General features: G+C 42.8%; 1 protein-coding gene across 2 annotated transcripts in view; it reads left to right on the top strand.

Moving 5' to 3' along the window:
* LOC139391240 (alpha-1,3-mannosyl-glycoprotein 4-beta-N-acetylglucosaminyltransferase B) overlaps nucleotides 1–15,681 on the top strand; it is a 217,741-nt gene that overhangs the window by 89,265 nt on the left and 112,795 nt on the right. Inside the window, exons 2-4 of one of the 2 annotated variants that reach the window (XM_071138887.1) lie at nucleotides 4,536–4,574; nucleotides 4,660–4,685; nucleotides 4,867–5,825. The exons of the other annotated variant lie outside the window; for it this stretch is intronic. Coding sequence (XP_070994988.1) covers nucleotides 5,762–5,825 — 64 coding nt within the window. The 5' untranslated portion in view covers nucleotides 4,536–4,574; nucleotides 4,660–4,685; nucleotides 4,867–5,761. The remainder of the gene's footprint in view (nucleotides 1–4,535; nucleotides 4,575–4,659; nucleotides 4,686–4,866; nucleotides 5,826–15,681) is intronic. 2 annotated transcript variants of the gene reach the window in all.

Genomic DNA, 15,681 nt, shown 5'->3' with positions numbered 1-15,681 from the left:
ACTTTAGGAGTTGAGGATTTGGATGGATGATGGCACAACTAGAAGCTGCTCTTAGATTTGTATGGGAGGGCTCTATATCTGCACATATAAGGTAGGGGGCTAATTCCGGTCATTTAGTGTGTGTGTGTTGTGTCAAAGGCTATTTGTTCCCGCTTCTTCCTCACTCGTTTTCCGAAAATGTCACTGGAGGGTTTCTGGCTTGCTCCGATGACCTTCCCACTGATTCTTATTACCCTGTTCAATGGGTTCTGACTTGTGTTCCCTAGAGCATCAAACCACCCAACAATATTAAAGGCTATTATGGATTTTATGAAGCATTTATAAAATGCTTTAAGGATTGATTGGTGTACATTAAACTTCCCCAATTTCCATAGAAAGAACAGGCATTGTTGACATTTTGAGCGAATGTGTTCAGTGATTCTTTTGAAGAAGAGCTTGTTGTCGATGATGGTTCCTATGGTATTTGTAGTCTTCCACTCGCTCAATGATCTGTCCGTTAATCTCTAATGCTGGGATGGTAGGTTGGTCTCTTCTGAAGTCAATGACCAGGTCTTTGGTTTTGGTTGCATTGAGGTCCAGGTAGTTTTGACCATAGTGAAAACATCGGAGTTGCCTGCTGTTTCCAAAATGACTGTGTCATCCCAGTGCTTAATGAACATCATCTCTGGGTGTGAGCTCCTACAGTCGTCAGTGTTCAGGGTGAATAACACACGCGAGATGGCAGAGCCTTGTGGTGATCCTGTAGAGATGAGCTGCAGTGACCATTGAATCTGACCAGCAGGAGTCTATTTTTCAGGAAGGAGAGAACCCAGAGAATCAGATGTGGCTTGACATTCATGTTCTGACGCTTTTGACCCTTTGAGTCTGGACTGTAGAGAAATCCACACATACCATTGTGACGTGCAGTACCAGTCAAAGGTTTGGACACACTTGCTCATTTCAGGATTTTTCTTTATTTTTACTATTTTTTAAATTGTACAATAATAGTGAAGACATCAACACTATGAAATAACACATATGGAATCATGTAGTAACCAAAAAAGTGTTAAACAAATCTAAATATATGTTGAGATTTGTCAAAGTAGCCACCCTTTGCCTTGATGACAGCTTTTCACACTCTTGGCATTCTCTCAACCAGCTTCATGAGGTCGTCCCCTGGAATGCATTTGTTTGTGAGACACAGAGTAGGTGAAAGGATGATCTCTGCATGTGTGGTTTCCACTGTGAAGCATGGAGGAGATGGTGTGGGGGTGCTTTGCTGGTGACAATGTCAATGGTTTTATTTAGAATTCAAGGCGTACTTAACCAGCATGGCTACCACAGCATTCTGCAGTGATACGCCATCCTATCTGGTTTGCGCTGAGTGGGACTATCATTTGTTTTTCAACAGGACAATGACCCAACACACCTCCAGGCTGTGTAAGGGTTATTTGACCATAGAGTGAAGGAAAAGCAGCCAACAAGTGCTCAGCATATGTGGGAACTCCTTCAAGACTGTTGGAAAAGCATACCAGATGAAGCTGGTTGAGAGAATCCCAAGAGTATGCAAAGCTGTCATCAAGGCAAAGGGTGGCTACTTTGAAGAATCTCAAATATAAAATATATTTTGATATGTTTAACACTTTTTTTTGTTACTACATGATTCCACATGTGTTATTTCATAGTTTTGATGTCTTCACTATTATTCTACAATGTAAATAATACAAATAAAGAGAAAATAAAAGAAAAATAAAGAAAAACCCTGGAATGAGTAGGTGTGTCCTAACTTTTGACTGGTACTGTAGGTTTTGGGCTTCTCCAGGTGGGTGTTGGCACAGTGCAGTAGAGACAGAACCGCATAATCAACACCCCTGTCCTGCTTTAGGTAAACTGGAGTGGGTCTGTATAAGAGCATACCAGCTTATGTAGCTGGGGGACAATCGGTATTTCAAAACGCTTCATCACTAAAGGCTAAAGCTACAGGGCGGTCAATGTATCAGGATGGGTTGCTCTTTTTTAGGTATTGGGCATATGGTGTTTTGCCAGAGCGTTTAAAAATCTCACAGAAAACACTTCTCAGTTGGTTAGGGCAAACCTTTAGTTGACCATCACTAATGTCGTCTGGCCCAGGTGATTTTTGTTTTGATTTGTCGTTTAAATGCAGCTTCCACATCTTTTGGTTGCACCGCAACATTTGTCACAGTTTGTGACATGTTAGGTCAGAGATCAGCTCCTCCCTTTCATTTGCAAAGTCATGTTGGTAAAATTTACAATAAAAATATATTGCTGCGTTCTACTGAATGATTTTCACTTTCTCTATGTCTCAGGAGACTGCTATGAGCTTTAGTATTACGCCATGCTCTTAGACGCCCATGGCGGCTCTCAGTCAAGTATACAGGCCTCATTCAAGAGGTAGTGGCACTTTAACTGAAACCTGTCCCAGCAATTGATTTAAGCCCCCACTTTCAATACTAGTGTCACTATAGTTACTAGATTCTCGACTATAGGATACTTCATTGGCATTTTTGAGCCCATTTGAGTTACATTTCAGATAGAATGGACATTCACAGACAGTAACAAATGGCGGGCCCCAAACCTTTGTTAGAGGTTTTGGAAAAATCTACCATTGCTTTTCCCCTTACAATTTCCTGATGGACTCTGCACAACTCCCGTCCCCAAGTGCTATTCTCAACACACTTTTGTTATTGTCGGTCTTTCTGTCTGTCTATCTGGAAAGCAATCTGTTAATGTCCATAACAGCCTCTAGATATGTGATCTTGCGGACTTCGAGAGAATGAAGAATGGCCCTTTTGTGTTATTCTCATTCAGTTCTGTAGTCGTTTTTAAATGTTTTGTTCATCATTTGTTCGGCCATTTGGCTGAATGTTATCCCCTCCATCTGGTTTCATTCTAGTGGCTAGCGGTGCTTCTGTAGTGTCTGTGATTTCTGTGTACTCCTTCAATTAGGGGTTAACAATAAAGGGCTTTTTAAGATGTGTTGTTGAGCTAAGGCTTCTAAGGTGGTTTTTGCCTGAAAACAGCGGGGAGCCTATGGCCCGCACTAGTTTAGCAGCACTAGCTGGAAGCGTGAATGCCAGCGAGCAACGGTTCACTGTAGTTCAGGCTTTACTGCCGCGGGAAGAGATGGAGCCCAGATGTGTAATTACAGTAGCGCTGCTGCTTCAATCCACATTACAGAATATCTGCCCTGGTACTATGACAGAGATTGGGGATAGAGATGGAGGGGGAAGGGAGGAAAAAAAGGGGGGAGAGAGGGAGGTAGAGATAAGGAGAGGGAGGGAAGAGAGAGGGAGAGTGTTAATGTGTGTATGCGTGTCTGCTATTTTTCTATCCTCTGTGCTTACCACCACATTGACAGCTTGATGGAGGATGGACACCTTCCTCACTTTCACCTCTTTCCCTTGCCTTTTGTCCTTCTCCCCCCTCTCTCTCTCTCTCTTTCCCTCTCCCTCTCCCTCTCCTCTCATTGACCTTGTAAAGGGATGAGCTCACCAAGGCAGCTCTGCTGACGTCATCCCCAACCTGCGATCGCTAGATACCACCAACCCCCTGATGCCTTCAGCTTCAATAATCACATCACTCTCCTTAGAATCAACCACTCACAGTGCTTCACTCCAACTCCAGGGAAGATGAGGGCGGCTTTCTTCCGCAGCTAGCACATAACGTTCTGAGAACCATATGTTTCTTCGAGCTTGGCGAGAGCGTAGATTTCCTATGGTTATTTTTGCATTCAACCTTCCCACAATTATCTGGGAAATGGTGCACAGTACTTGCTTGGCTTTTGGAAAATTCTCAGCACATTTTAAAAATGTATTTCACATTTCATTACTTTAACAGAAGGTTTCCTAAAAGTTCAAACATGGTTACATTTAATTCCAGGAATGTTTTCCTCCTGGTTTGACGTCGGGAATGTTCTCAAAAAGTTCAGAGAACGTTTAAAAATTATTATTTTTTTAAACGGTTATTCGGTGGGAATTTCAGTACTTCAGTGAAACCAAGTTTCCTCTTGGTTCTATTTAAAGTCATGTTATCAAATTATTCCAAGAATGTTAAGAAAACTTTCCATAAAAACCACAAGAAATCTTAAGTAACATTCAGAGAATGTTCTAATAAATTCTATTTTAAAAACATACATTCCATTCCCAGCATCAACAAAACTCTCTCTATCCTCCATTTTGTTGTGTGTTCAGGTGTTGGCTGCGCCCACTAAATGGCCACACACTGAAAAAATGAGGGGTTCAACAAGAGTGCTTCTAAGATACTCAAAGTTCTTCGAAGAACCTTAGGGTTCTTGGCATTGAAGGTGGAGTTCATTGAAGGAACCTCCTTGGTTGGTGGGTGGTTCTTGCAGGAACCTAACTGCCCAACTGAAACATTTCAATTTGAAAGGACATCAGGTGCAGGCCACTTAACTGAAACACGTAAAGATCTCTACAATTTAAGGTAAGGTTTCTCCCTTGTGTGATCTAAATTGATATTGTTGTATGATGAAACCATCTATCTTTTCCTATTTGTCCCAATCTTTCTAAAAACAGAAAATGGACACAATTCAATGGATATCAATCAACAACAAGGTAAGAATATGTAGGCTATAAGAATATGTTGAAGGCAAGCTCTATTGCGTGCAGATGACTAAACTGCTCACTTTTGTGTCTGTAGGTATACAGATGAGGAGGCACGCAAAGGTATGTCATTTGGTTTTGGTATGTTATGCAGGTCACAGATCACAAGGAATGTGGATGAAAACCATTATCAAGACACTTGTTTATTATTTTTTTATTTTTTTCAATCACATTCTCCACAAAAACCAAGGTATGAATTCTGCGTGTGCCTGTTTTGTTAATCATCTGTTTTTGGGATTCACAGACGTCACCCTCCCTACACCACTGCAAAATCATCCTGGCTATGGAAATGGAGAGCATTAACATCAACACGCCAGAGGATATAACCATTGGACTTGGGGCTCTGCTGGGAGTTTACCTCATTTCGATTTTATATCTTCTGTTTAGCCACTAAAATCATAATAACCACTGAGAACTAAAATAGTGACTTATTGTTATGCATATTAATAGTATTATTAATCGTGATAAGGGAGGGGGGTAATTAACACATTTACCCCAAAAGGTTCTTCAAAAAGTTATTTTGAGGATCCATTAAAATAGGTTCTTTGAAGAACTTTTAGGGGTTCCTCCACAGTTTCAGTTTGAAGAACCCCTAAAGGATACTCCAGGAACTTTTTCTTTATAGAGTGTACTTGATCTTAATGAGTGTTTGTTTCCTTTGAAATGGGGTCTGTTTGAATAGACAAATATTGATAGCGGTGTCTGCATAAAAAAAACATGGCATGCTAGCAGTGGACTAGTTCCATGGATAGAGAACAAAAGATTATGGTTTTGAATCGCACTGATGCTGTCACAATAAAACAAATATTTGCATGATTAATGCCTAAGGAATTTAATTTACATGTGTCCTATCTGTGCTTGTAGTTCAACCCCCCCAAAAAAACGAAATGTTACTGAAACATGTTAATTAAACATCCCAGGAAAATTTCTGGGAACCATAGTAAAACGTTCTCCAAACTTTCCTGCTACCTAAAAAAGTATTGTTCCCAGAACAGGTGAAATGTTGACTTTCGTTCTCACAACATTTAGTTCTTTCTTTTTATTTCCTTCTCTTTCTTTCTCCTTTCCATCTTCTTCCTTTCTCTCTGTCTTTCACTCTGTCTCTCTGTCTGGCCTGTTGTCTTCTCCACACTAGGGCCATGTGTTGTGGAGATCAAGGCCTGTTAGCAAGATTGAGGAGTGATCCAGAAGTTTCCGAGTCTGGTGTGTGTCTCTCATTTACACACACATGGACACACACACACTGAGACCCCTTTTTCTGGTGGCAACCAGAGCATTGACCTCAGACTTCCACATTGCTGAATGCAACAGTTGTTATGTTTAGGGGTTTAGGTGCTCTGAAGTCCCCCTGTCCGCCATTTAGCTGATCTTAGATCTGTGCCATTGCAGTGGGTCATACTCCAGGCTCTCACTAGTCTCGTTAAAAGTTAGGGCACAGGGTGGTCATCACTTGCTTGTCTGACTATGTTCATGGGTTGCACCTCCGTTCTACAGATGCCACAGCCATATTGGTGCCCAAAAGTCCAGTGATGCCCAGTCATTCTGAACGGTGGCTAATAACCGTTTCGTCAAATATTAAACTATAGTCGCTTGGAAATACGATGACATAGGCAAATATTTAGTAGGAATTATCAGCATTATCATGTCATCAAATTTACTTTAGACAGATGGCAATGTTTTCATTAGCTAGCAAAGTTCATCAACAATATCAAGCAATGCTAACGTTAGCTAGCAAAAATGTGATGGTTTCCCCTCAATCTTGGCTAGCTAACATTATACCGCATCTAAAGTCAATCTGGCGACGTCCCAATGATGACAAAAGGTTTTCCTACTAATTATTTTCCTCCTTTAGAAATGTAATTGTATTTCCAAGCCACTGTAATGCACTTTTAATGAAATCTTCATCCGCGCCCATTGACAATGCACCCGAGTAGAACGCTCAGTCGGGCGTCTGTCCTAACATGATTGCTCAAAACAGGTCGCACGTTTTGTCACAATACTTATGAATAGTGTCGTGTGCCATCTCGCGTTGTTATCCCATTTCAAGTGCCTGTGTTTTTTGTCTATCTGCCTGTGTGTGTGTGTGTGTGTGTGTGTCTGTCCGTGTCTATGTATGTGCACAAGAGATACGGACTTCTCAGCCATCTGCAGACATTCAGTTTAGGTTGTCCTGCAGCAGCCACTGGAGCTCCTACGCCTTGTTAGTGCGACATGCTATTAATTAAACTTGTGGAGCGGGCCTCAAGCTGCAGAGACAGAGGTGAAAGGGGGCCTCAAGCTGCAGAGACAGAGGTGAAAGGGGGGAGGAGGGGAGGAGAAGAGGGGAGCGGGCCTCATGCTGCAGAGACAGAGAGAGAGGTGAAAGAGGGATGAGGAAAGGGGAGGAGGAAGAGGGGAGCAGGCCTCAAGCTGCAGAGACAGAGAGAGAGAGCTGAAAGAGGGATGAGGAAAGGGGAGGAGGAAGAGGGGAGCGGGCCTCAAGCTGCAGAGACAGAGAGAGGTGAAAGGGGGATGAGGAAAGGGGAGGAGGAAGAGGGGAGCGGGCCTCAAGCTGCAGAGACAGAGAGAGAGGTGAAAGGGGGATGAGGAAAGGGGAGGAGGAAGAGGGGAGCGGTTGATGAATGTGTTTGTATCAAAGTCACGCCGTGCCGTGACGCAAAAAACCTTTTGGTCTAATCCTCCGGTGCTGCATGAGTTAAAACAAATGCACTTTATTTGGATCGTCCACCTATAGACGCAGTAACACATGAATGACGAGTGCATTTCTGTCGACATGCATGACTTGATGTCAAGCTTATTCAACTATTGGGATTTATTTGCCCCAAAAATGATGTTTTTGATAACTGGCTCCTCTTCAGTACATGCCAACCCACTTTATTCTCACCTCACTCTCTCCATCGTCTATCAATCTATTTCCCTCATTTTCCCCATCATCTCCCTTCCTGTACTGTTTGCGCATCCTTTATATCTCTCTTGCTAGTTAGTATTCTCAACTTCCAACTCCTCCTCTTTTTCTCATTTGCACAGATGGGGTGTGAAATTCCCAGCGCACTAACTTAGCATCTCTCTTTCTCTCTCTCTCTCTCAATTTAAGGGCTTTATTGGCATGGGAAACATATGTTGACATTGCCAAGGCAAGTGAAATAGATAATAAACAAAAAAATGAATAGTTAACATTTACACTCAAAAGTTCCAAAATAATAAAGACGTTTCAAATGTCATTTTATGTCTATATACAGTGTTGTGATGATGTGCAAAAAGGGAAAATAAATATAGGTTGTAATGACAATGGTGTTTGTTCTTTACTGGTTGGCCTTTTCTTGTGGCAACAGGTTCACAAATCTTGCTGCTGTGATGGCACACTGTGGTATTTCACCCAGTAGGGAGTTTATCAAAATTGGATTTGTTTTCCAATTCTTTGTGGGTCTGTGTAATCTGAGGAAAATATGTGTCTCCAATATGCTCATTCTCTCTCATTCTTACTTAGTAGACATGCCTCATTTACACACACACACACCCTTACTTCACTACTAAAGCCTCAGTCACCATACAGATGCAGGATCTTAATTTGAGCCAGTTTGCTACAGCAGGGAAATAATCTCTGCAGCAACAGGAAATGTGAAGCTTTTTTTTTAACCTGAAGTACACTACAAGTTTAAAATGTCCTGCATTGCAGGAGTTATCCTGCAACAGGGTGATCAAATGAAGATCCTACACCTGTAAGGGTGATCCTTGAGTACTTGATGCCTTCCAGATCTAAGCCATACTTTCCATTATTTGCACATCATCAAATATTTGCACATCAAATAGTGCTATTCTTTGTTAGCCTTTTTACAGTTGGACTTCCATAGCTTAGTGTTTTTTTCCCACTAATACAGTGCCTTGCGAAAGTATTCGGCCCCCTTGAACTTTGCGACCTTTTGCCACATTTCAGGCTCCAAACATAAAGATATAAAACTGTATTTTTTTGTGAAGAATCAACAACAAGTGGGACACAATCATGAAGTGGAACGACATTTATTGGATATTTCAAACTTTTTTAACAAATCAAAAACTGAAAAATTGGGCGTGCAAAATTATTCAGCCCCTTTACTTTCAGTGCAGCAAACTCTCTCCAGAAGTTCAGTGAGGATCTCTGAATGATCCAATGTTGACCTAAATGACTAATGATGATAAATACAATCCACCTGTGTGTAATCAAGTCTCCGTATAAATGCACCTGCACTGTGATAGTCTCAGAGGTCCGTTAAAAGCGCAGAGAGCATCATGAAGAACAAGGAACACACCAGGCAGGTCCGAGATACTGTTGTGAAGAAGTTTAAAGCCGGATTTGGATACAAAAATATTTCCCAAGATTTAAACATCCCAAGGAGCACTGTGCAAGCGATAATATTGAAATGGAAGGAGTATCAGACCACTGCAAATCTACCAAGACCTGGCCATCCCTCTAAACTTTCAGCTCATACAAGGAGAAGACTGATCAGAGATGCAGCCAAGAGGCCCATGATCACTCTGGATGAACTGCAGAGATCTACAGCTGAGGTGGGAGACTAGGTCCATAGGACAACAATCAGTCGTATATTGCACAAATCTGGCCTTTATGGAAGAGTGGCAAGAAGAAAGCCATTTCTTAAAGATATCCATAAAAAGTGTAGTTTAAAGTTTGCCACAAGCCACCTGGGAGACATACCAAACATGTGGAAGAAGGTGCTCTGGTCAGATGAAACCAAAATTGAACTTTTTGACAACAATGCAAAACGTTATGTTTGGCGTAAAAGCAACACAGCTGAACACACCATCCCCACTGTCAAACATGGTGGTGGCAGCATCATGGTTTGGGCCTGCTTTTCTTCAGCAGGGACAGGGAAGATGGTTAAAATTGATGGGAAGATGGATGGAGCCAAATACAGGACCATTCTGGAAGAAAACCTGATGGAGTCTGCAAAAGACCTGAGACTGGGACGGAGATTTGTCTTCCAACAAGACAATGATCCAAAACATAAAGCAAAATCTACAATGGAATGGTTCAAAAATAAACATATCCAGGTGTTAGAATGGCCAAGTCAAAGTCCAGGCCTGAATCCAATCGAGAATCTGTGGAAAGAACTGAAAACTGCTGTTCACAAATGCTCTCCATCCAACCTCACTGAGCTCGAGCTGTTTTGCAAGGAGGAATGGGAAAAAATGTCAGTCTCTCGATGTGCAAAACTGATAGAGACATACCCCAAGCGACTTACAGCTGTAATCGCAGCAAAAGGTGGCGCTACAAAGTATTAACTTAAGGGGGCTGAATAATTTTGCACGCCCAATTTTTTAGTTTTTGATTTGTTAAAAAAGTTTGAAATATCCAATAAATGTCGTTCCACTTCATGATTGTGTCCCACTTGTTGTTGATTCTTCACAAAAAAATACAGTTTTATATCTTTATGTTTGAAGCCTGAAATGTGGCAAAAGGTCGCAAAGTTCAAGGGGGCCGAATACTTTCGCAAGGCACTGTAGCCCGGGTTGTTCCATTAGATTTCAATCACTTTTTGAATGAAACCTTCCTTACATTTTTGCCCATGATAGAAGTGGTCAGAAAGTGGCTTTTTGGACCTGAATGCCAAAACATTCAGGAGATAGAGGTGCCCAAAGTTTGCCCAAAGTTGACCAATTTTGCACACCCCACCGTACCATGAGATATACATGCATTCATCTATAGAAAATATAAACGGTTGAGTTTGATATAATTTCAAAGTGAATAGAATCAAATGGAACAACCCAGCTGCTAGCCACATGTTAGCTTCTTGTAGCTCTTGCTTCAAACTCAATGTGCATAACGTGTTCTAATGGACCTTCAGAAAGGTTTAACTTAGAAGACTGCTCTAGGGGTGGTGATTCTCATAGAACACCGTGGAGAAGAGGCTAGCCTTGTGCCGTGTACAAAGCATTAAATTAAGGTTAAATAAAATGCAATTTTATTTCCACGCAGGTTTGGTTCCTGAGTTAATTAGGCAATTAACATCCCATCATGCTTAGGGTCATGTATAAAATGCTGGGCAAGCCATCAATTTGGTTACCATGATACCATTCACAGAGCACGAGTGGTTGCTGAATGGTTTGATGAGCATGACGACGACGTAAACCATATGCCATGGCCGTCTCATTCACATGACTCAACCCAATTGAACGCTTATGGGAGATTCTGGAGCAGCGCCTGAGACAGCATTTTCCACCACAGTCAACAAAACGGCAATTGCTGGAATTTCTCGAAGAAAGAATGGCGTCGCGTCCCTCTAATAGCTGCAGACACTTGTAGAATCTATACCAAGGTGCATTGAAGCTGTTTTGGCTCCTGGTGGCCCAACACTGACACTTTATGTTGGTGTTTCCTTTATTTTGGAAGGTACCTGTATATCCCTATGGTTCACTCTCACACACACAAACACCAATATAGACTAGGTCCTGTTCAGTTATTTCCCAGAAGCGTCTTTGTGCCTGTGAAACAAAGACTGTTAGTATTTGTCCAGGAGTAGGAGATGAAAGGAAGAGGAAAGAGCGAAAATGAAAGGATGAGATGAGAGGGCACCGCGGGCCCTATGGATAATACCGGCCAGTCTGCTCTTCCTCTCCAGATTACAGTCAGGTTTAATTTAAGACTGTGGACCTGAGGCTTCCCAGGTAATTCTGCCATTAGGTTTCCCCTAGATAGGAAAGAGTCTCTCTAACCCTACTGTAGCCTCTTGGATGGATTTTGGCTGAAGGCAAAAGAAACACACACACCTGTTTTGGTGAGGTGCTGGCTAGTGGAGTAGAACACACAAACAAAGAAAAGTAGAGTTATTCCAGGAGCTCAGATGCAATCATTTTATAACCAACGTTTCGACGGCCAAGCTGTCTTCATCGGGGTATATTGTCAGCAGTTAGAAGACTCGTTGGGCGATAGGTCAGGATATCCATTTTGCAGTCCATGCTAACAACACGGGGCACGCACATGCTGATTTTGGCCGTCCACACCAGACACGATCAGGACACGCATGTTGAAATATCAAAACTAACTCTGAACCAACTAAATTAATTTGGGGACAGGTCAAAACTCATGAAACATTCATGGACATTTAGCCAGCTAGCTTGCTGTTGCTAGCTAATTTGTCCTGGGATATAAACATTGGGTTGTTATTTTACCTGAAATGTACAACGCCCTTTTTTTTCTGGATCTTTATAGATTTCTGAACAATTTTGAGTCAGAAAACATTGTGTGTTCTCTACACCGACAAATAATCCACAGATTAAAGGGGACATTTAATTAGTTTCAAGTAACCGCTCCTCCTTCAGTAGTAGAGTAGCCTTCTTCTTGTTCTTCGTCTGTGGACATTATATGGCGGTTGGCAACTAACTTTAAGGTGCGTTACCACCACCAACTGGACTGGAGTGTGGACCTCAGTTCATCTTTCAATCACTGACGTGAGTATGTGCTCCTATAAACCAATGAGGAGATGGGAGAGGCCGGACTTGCAGTGTGTCAAGTGTAGAAAATAGAACCAAGTTCGATTTAGCGCCTGGCTACGCATACGCTTGTTGACGCGCTAGCAGTTTATGTACAGTATGTGCACATTTATTTTGCAACGCTCGCGCACGCGATGTGAGTGGTCTGGTCAGCATGTGAGCCCGACTTCTTTGGAAGTCTTGGGCAACATCTGAATAGTCGAACAGGCTTCCTCTCCTTGTCTGCAGTCCTTCTTGAGCAATGATAGTGTACAGACTTCAAGAATTGCCATACATTTGTTTTTAGCTTACCTTAAGTGCATGACCAACTTCTAGAACTAGGAAAACTCGTGATTGACTAAATGTAAACCACACCAACCCAATAGTCTTATGTATGATGATGTTAACTGTGGTTGTTGCAGGAATGATATGATTTCTGATAAATGCTGAGATTAGGCTGTGGCTGCAGTAATGGGATGGCACCCAACTGGCACCACTGGTCTGGCACCGAAGGCACAGCTGGCACCAGTCTACCCAGACACACTCAGAGACTAGGGTCTGGATAATTACTGCTCTCTTTTGTGTGTGTGTGTGTGTGTGGTGGGATGTGGCGCGCACAGACACTCAGACACTTGATCTCTCGCAAACATAAACACACTCTTGCATATGCACCGCACCCACATAGGCACTCATATACACAAACATGCGACACTCATTACATTACTCACACACTCACCTCCTCAAATTGCACATTCACTTTTCAGCTTCAACTTCCCTGTTATGTAAAATAAAACTATTAGTCAGTACAAACACATTTCCACAAACCAACATGTCATTTGACAATGCACCTCAATTGTGCCGAATCCTGTTTGCTGGAAAGCACCTACTGTAGGCTTATCTCTTGTGTGTCAATGACTGTATATGTTAATGGTGAAAGCCATTGATCACGTGACAACATTCCCATGTGAAGTCAAAAAGCACATTTGAAGCCAAATGAAGTCTGTTTAAGATGGTAAATGTTAAGACAGTCTGTTAAGACTTAACATGCACAGTTTGAGCTACACCAGGAAGTGACGTTGCAGGCTAGCTTAGCACTGCCCCCTCTCATTGACCAACTCAAGTTGACGACCGACCGGGGTACTGCAGGCTGCCATTTTAAAATAATTGAGTTTATCAGAAGCAATTATTTCTACCATGATTGTCTTCCAAAATGTATTTTATTTAGTCGACGATTGACCATGAAGATCGTCATTTTTCCATTCACTATAATGGTGGATCCTGTTTTCTGCTTACAATGCCTGCTTTACCGCGTTCATCCTTAAACATCCGGGGCTTCAAAGAGAAGGGGCAGTCATTCTCCCCTGGTGTTTTTACATCCCGCCTGCCCTATAGTAACCCCACCTGCTCTCTGTCTCCCAGGCATGGCCAGTTGACTCGGATAACTCCATTTCCTATCCTCTCATCTCCTCTCGTTTATTGCAAATTGCACTTTTGCCCCAAACAAATTCATTTTTCACCGTAAAGTGGTAGTGGTGGTGGATGGTTATCTATTCTGGTCTTGGTCGGCCTCTGATACAGCAGATCTATGTTACTTTATTTCTTTTTCTTTCCTGTTACCTCTGACCTTCACTCTATTTCTCTCCCACTCTCATTCTCACACACACACACTCTCCCCCTCTGTCCCATCTCTCTCTCCCTCTCTCTCTCTCTGTTTCTCACACAACCTCTCACATCGCCCCTGACCCTGTTTCAAGGAGACCCCCTAGCAGCTAAACAAATGGAGAGAGGCGGAGGGACTGAGACTGAGTGAGCACCATATGCCGTAGGCCTCGTTAAGGGATACTTGATAGGGGACACTCGTTGGGGACACTCGTTAGGGACAGCCAGTTAGCCAGGTCAATCTGTGACCGTGCAAGGAAGCAAAGCCATGGGGATGGAAATGTGGACATGGTGGGCGTGTTTGTTGGGGGGGGGGGGGGGGGGGGGGGGGGCTCTTTCCTTCTCTTATCAGTGTGCTCTATCAGTCTGCCCTAGGATAATTTGATTCCCCACTTCCTACCTTCCTTGAATCCACCTCTACGCACCGTCCCCCCTCCCCTCTATACCTCTCATCTCCCTCCAGGGAAAGGTATTGATCCCTCCATCCAGGATGCCTGTGTAGAAATGTGATGCAAGGATAACAGGCCTAATGGCATTATTCAGGAGCCACCATGGCCCCTTTTTCTCACCACAAATACACACGCACGCACGAGGTGGAGAGGTCCTTAAATCGCACGGACGCACGCGCGCACACACACACACACACACACACACACACACACACACACACACACACACACACACGCACACACACACACCACTGAGACACGTAGGCTCTGTGTTGGCTTTGTCAAAGTGAATGTGGCTTTGTCAAAGTGAATGCAACTTCTGGGTGTCAATAAGCATGTGGCTGTATGGTCACAGTGTGTTTTCTTTAGGTCTTTGTTTACTTGTTTGTATGTTTTTGACAGATGTGTGCTTGTGTCCATGTGAGTGAGAGAGAGTGCAGGTGCGGACAATTTAGCTGGACAGGCTGCAGACTCTGTAAGAGTGGTGTATAATAGCATTAGTGTCCCATTACAGTTCTAGTCTGTTCTGAATGTGTGCTGTATCGTGTTCTCTCTCGCTCTCTCTCAAGCACGCACGCACACACACACACACACAGTATTCTCTTAATTCTCTTATGCCTGGAAGTATAACCACACCACAGGCGACTGCAGTGCAATCACAAAGTCCATTTGGAGCAGGGGGAGAGAGTTTGTGTGTGTGTGTGTGTGTGTGTGTTTGTGCGTGTGCTTGCATCCGTCCATGTGTGTGCCACTTGGTGCTCTATTCTCTATGTCTAAATGGATGGGACGCACACACACATTTCTCTTTTCGGATGGATCTTAACCATGTCGTGTGGAAACTTGAGGAATATGCAACAGGACACCAGATTCCAATGGCAACCAAACACTTACCCTTCCTCCCACCCTTGCCTTATCATTGGCCTTGACAAGACTCTTTCATAGTCCAAGCCCACTCTTTGCACCATACATTTATACCCTGACTTTCACGAGGGTTGGTTCTTCTATCCTTGTGGGGACCTAAAATCCTAAAGTCCCCACAAGGATAGTTAGACAAGAAAAAGTATCCTTAGTGGGGACATTTCCCACTTACCCATTAAGTTTAGGAGTTAGGTTAAGGGTTACCATTAGGGTAATGGGTTAGGCAAAAAAATGTTAGTTCCCCATGATGAAAAAATAACAAATTGTGTGTGTGTGTGTTCGCGTGTGTATGCGATGTGTGAGTGAAAGTGCAAAGTTGAGTGGGTTTGGGTGCTTTAGTATTGTGTGGGTTCGGTTAAGTGTTATTCTGAGTTGAACATGTTGCGGTAGGTCTATGCCTTTGCCGAGTGGGTTACATGACATCAGTCTTTGTTGATATGTGTGTTTTATGGACCACTAATCTAGGATTAGTGTGTAATTAGAGTATCAGGCTGAGTACATAGTGATTTAGTTTGTCGCTTTGTTGGTGTGTCAATAGCAAAGCTTCCAGAGGATCAAGGTCTTTCAAC

This window comes from Oncorhynchus clarkii, chromosome 31, assembly GCF_045791955.1.
Source record: "Oncorhynchus clarkii lewisi isolate Uvic-CL-2024 chromosome 31, UVic_Ocla_1.0, whole genome shotgun sequence".
In the NCBI taxonomy this organism is placed as follows: Eukaryota; Metazoa; Chordata; class Actinopteri; order Salmoniformes; family Salmonidae; genus Oncorhynchus; species Oncorhynchus clarkii.
This window is presented reverse-complemented; position numbering and strand designations above follow the sequence as displayed.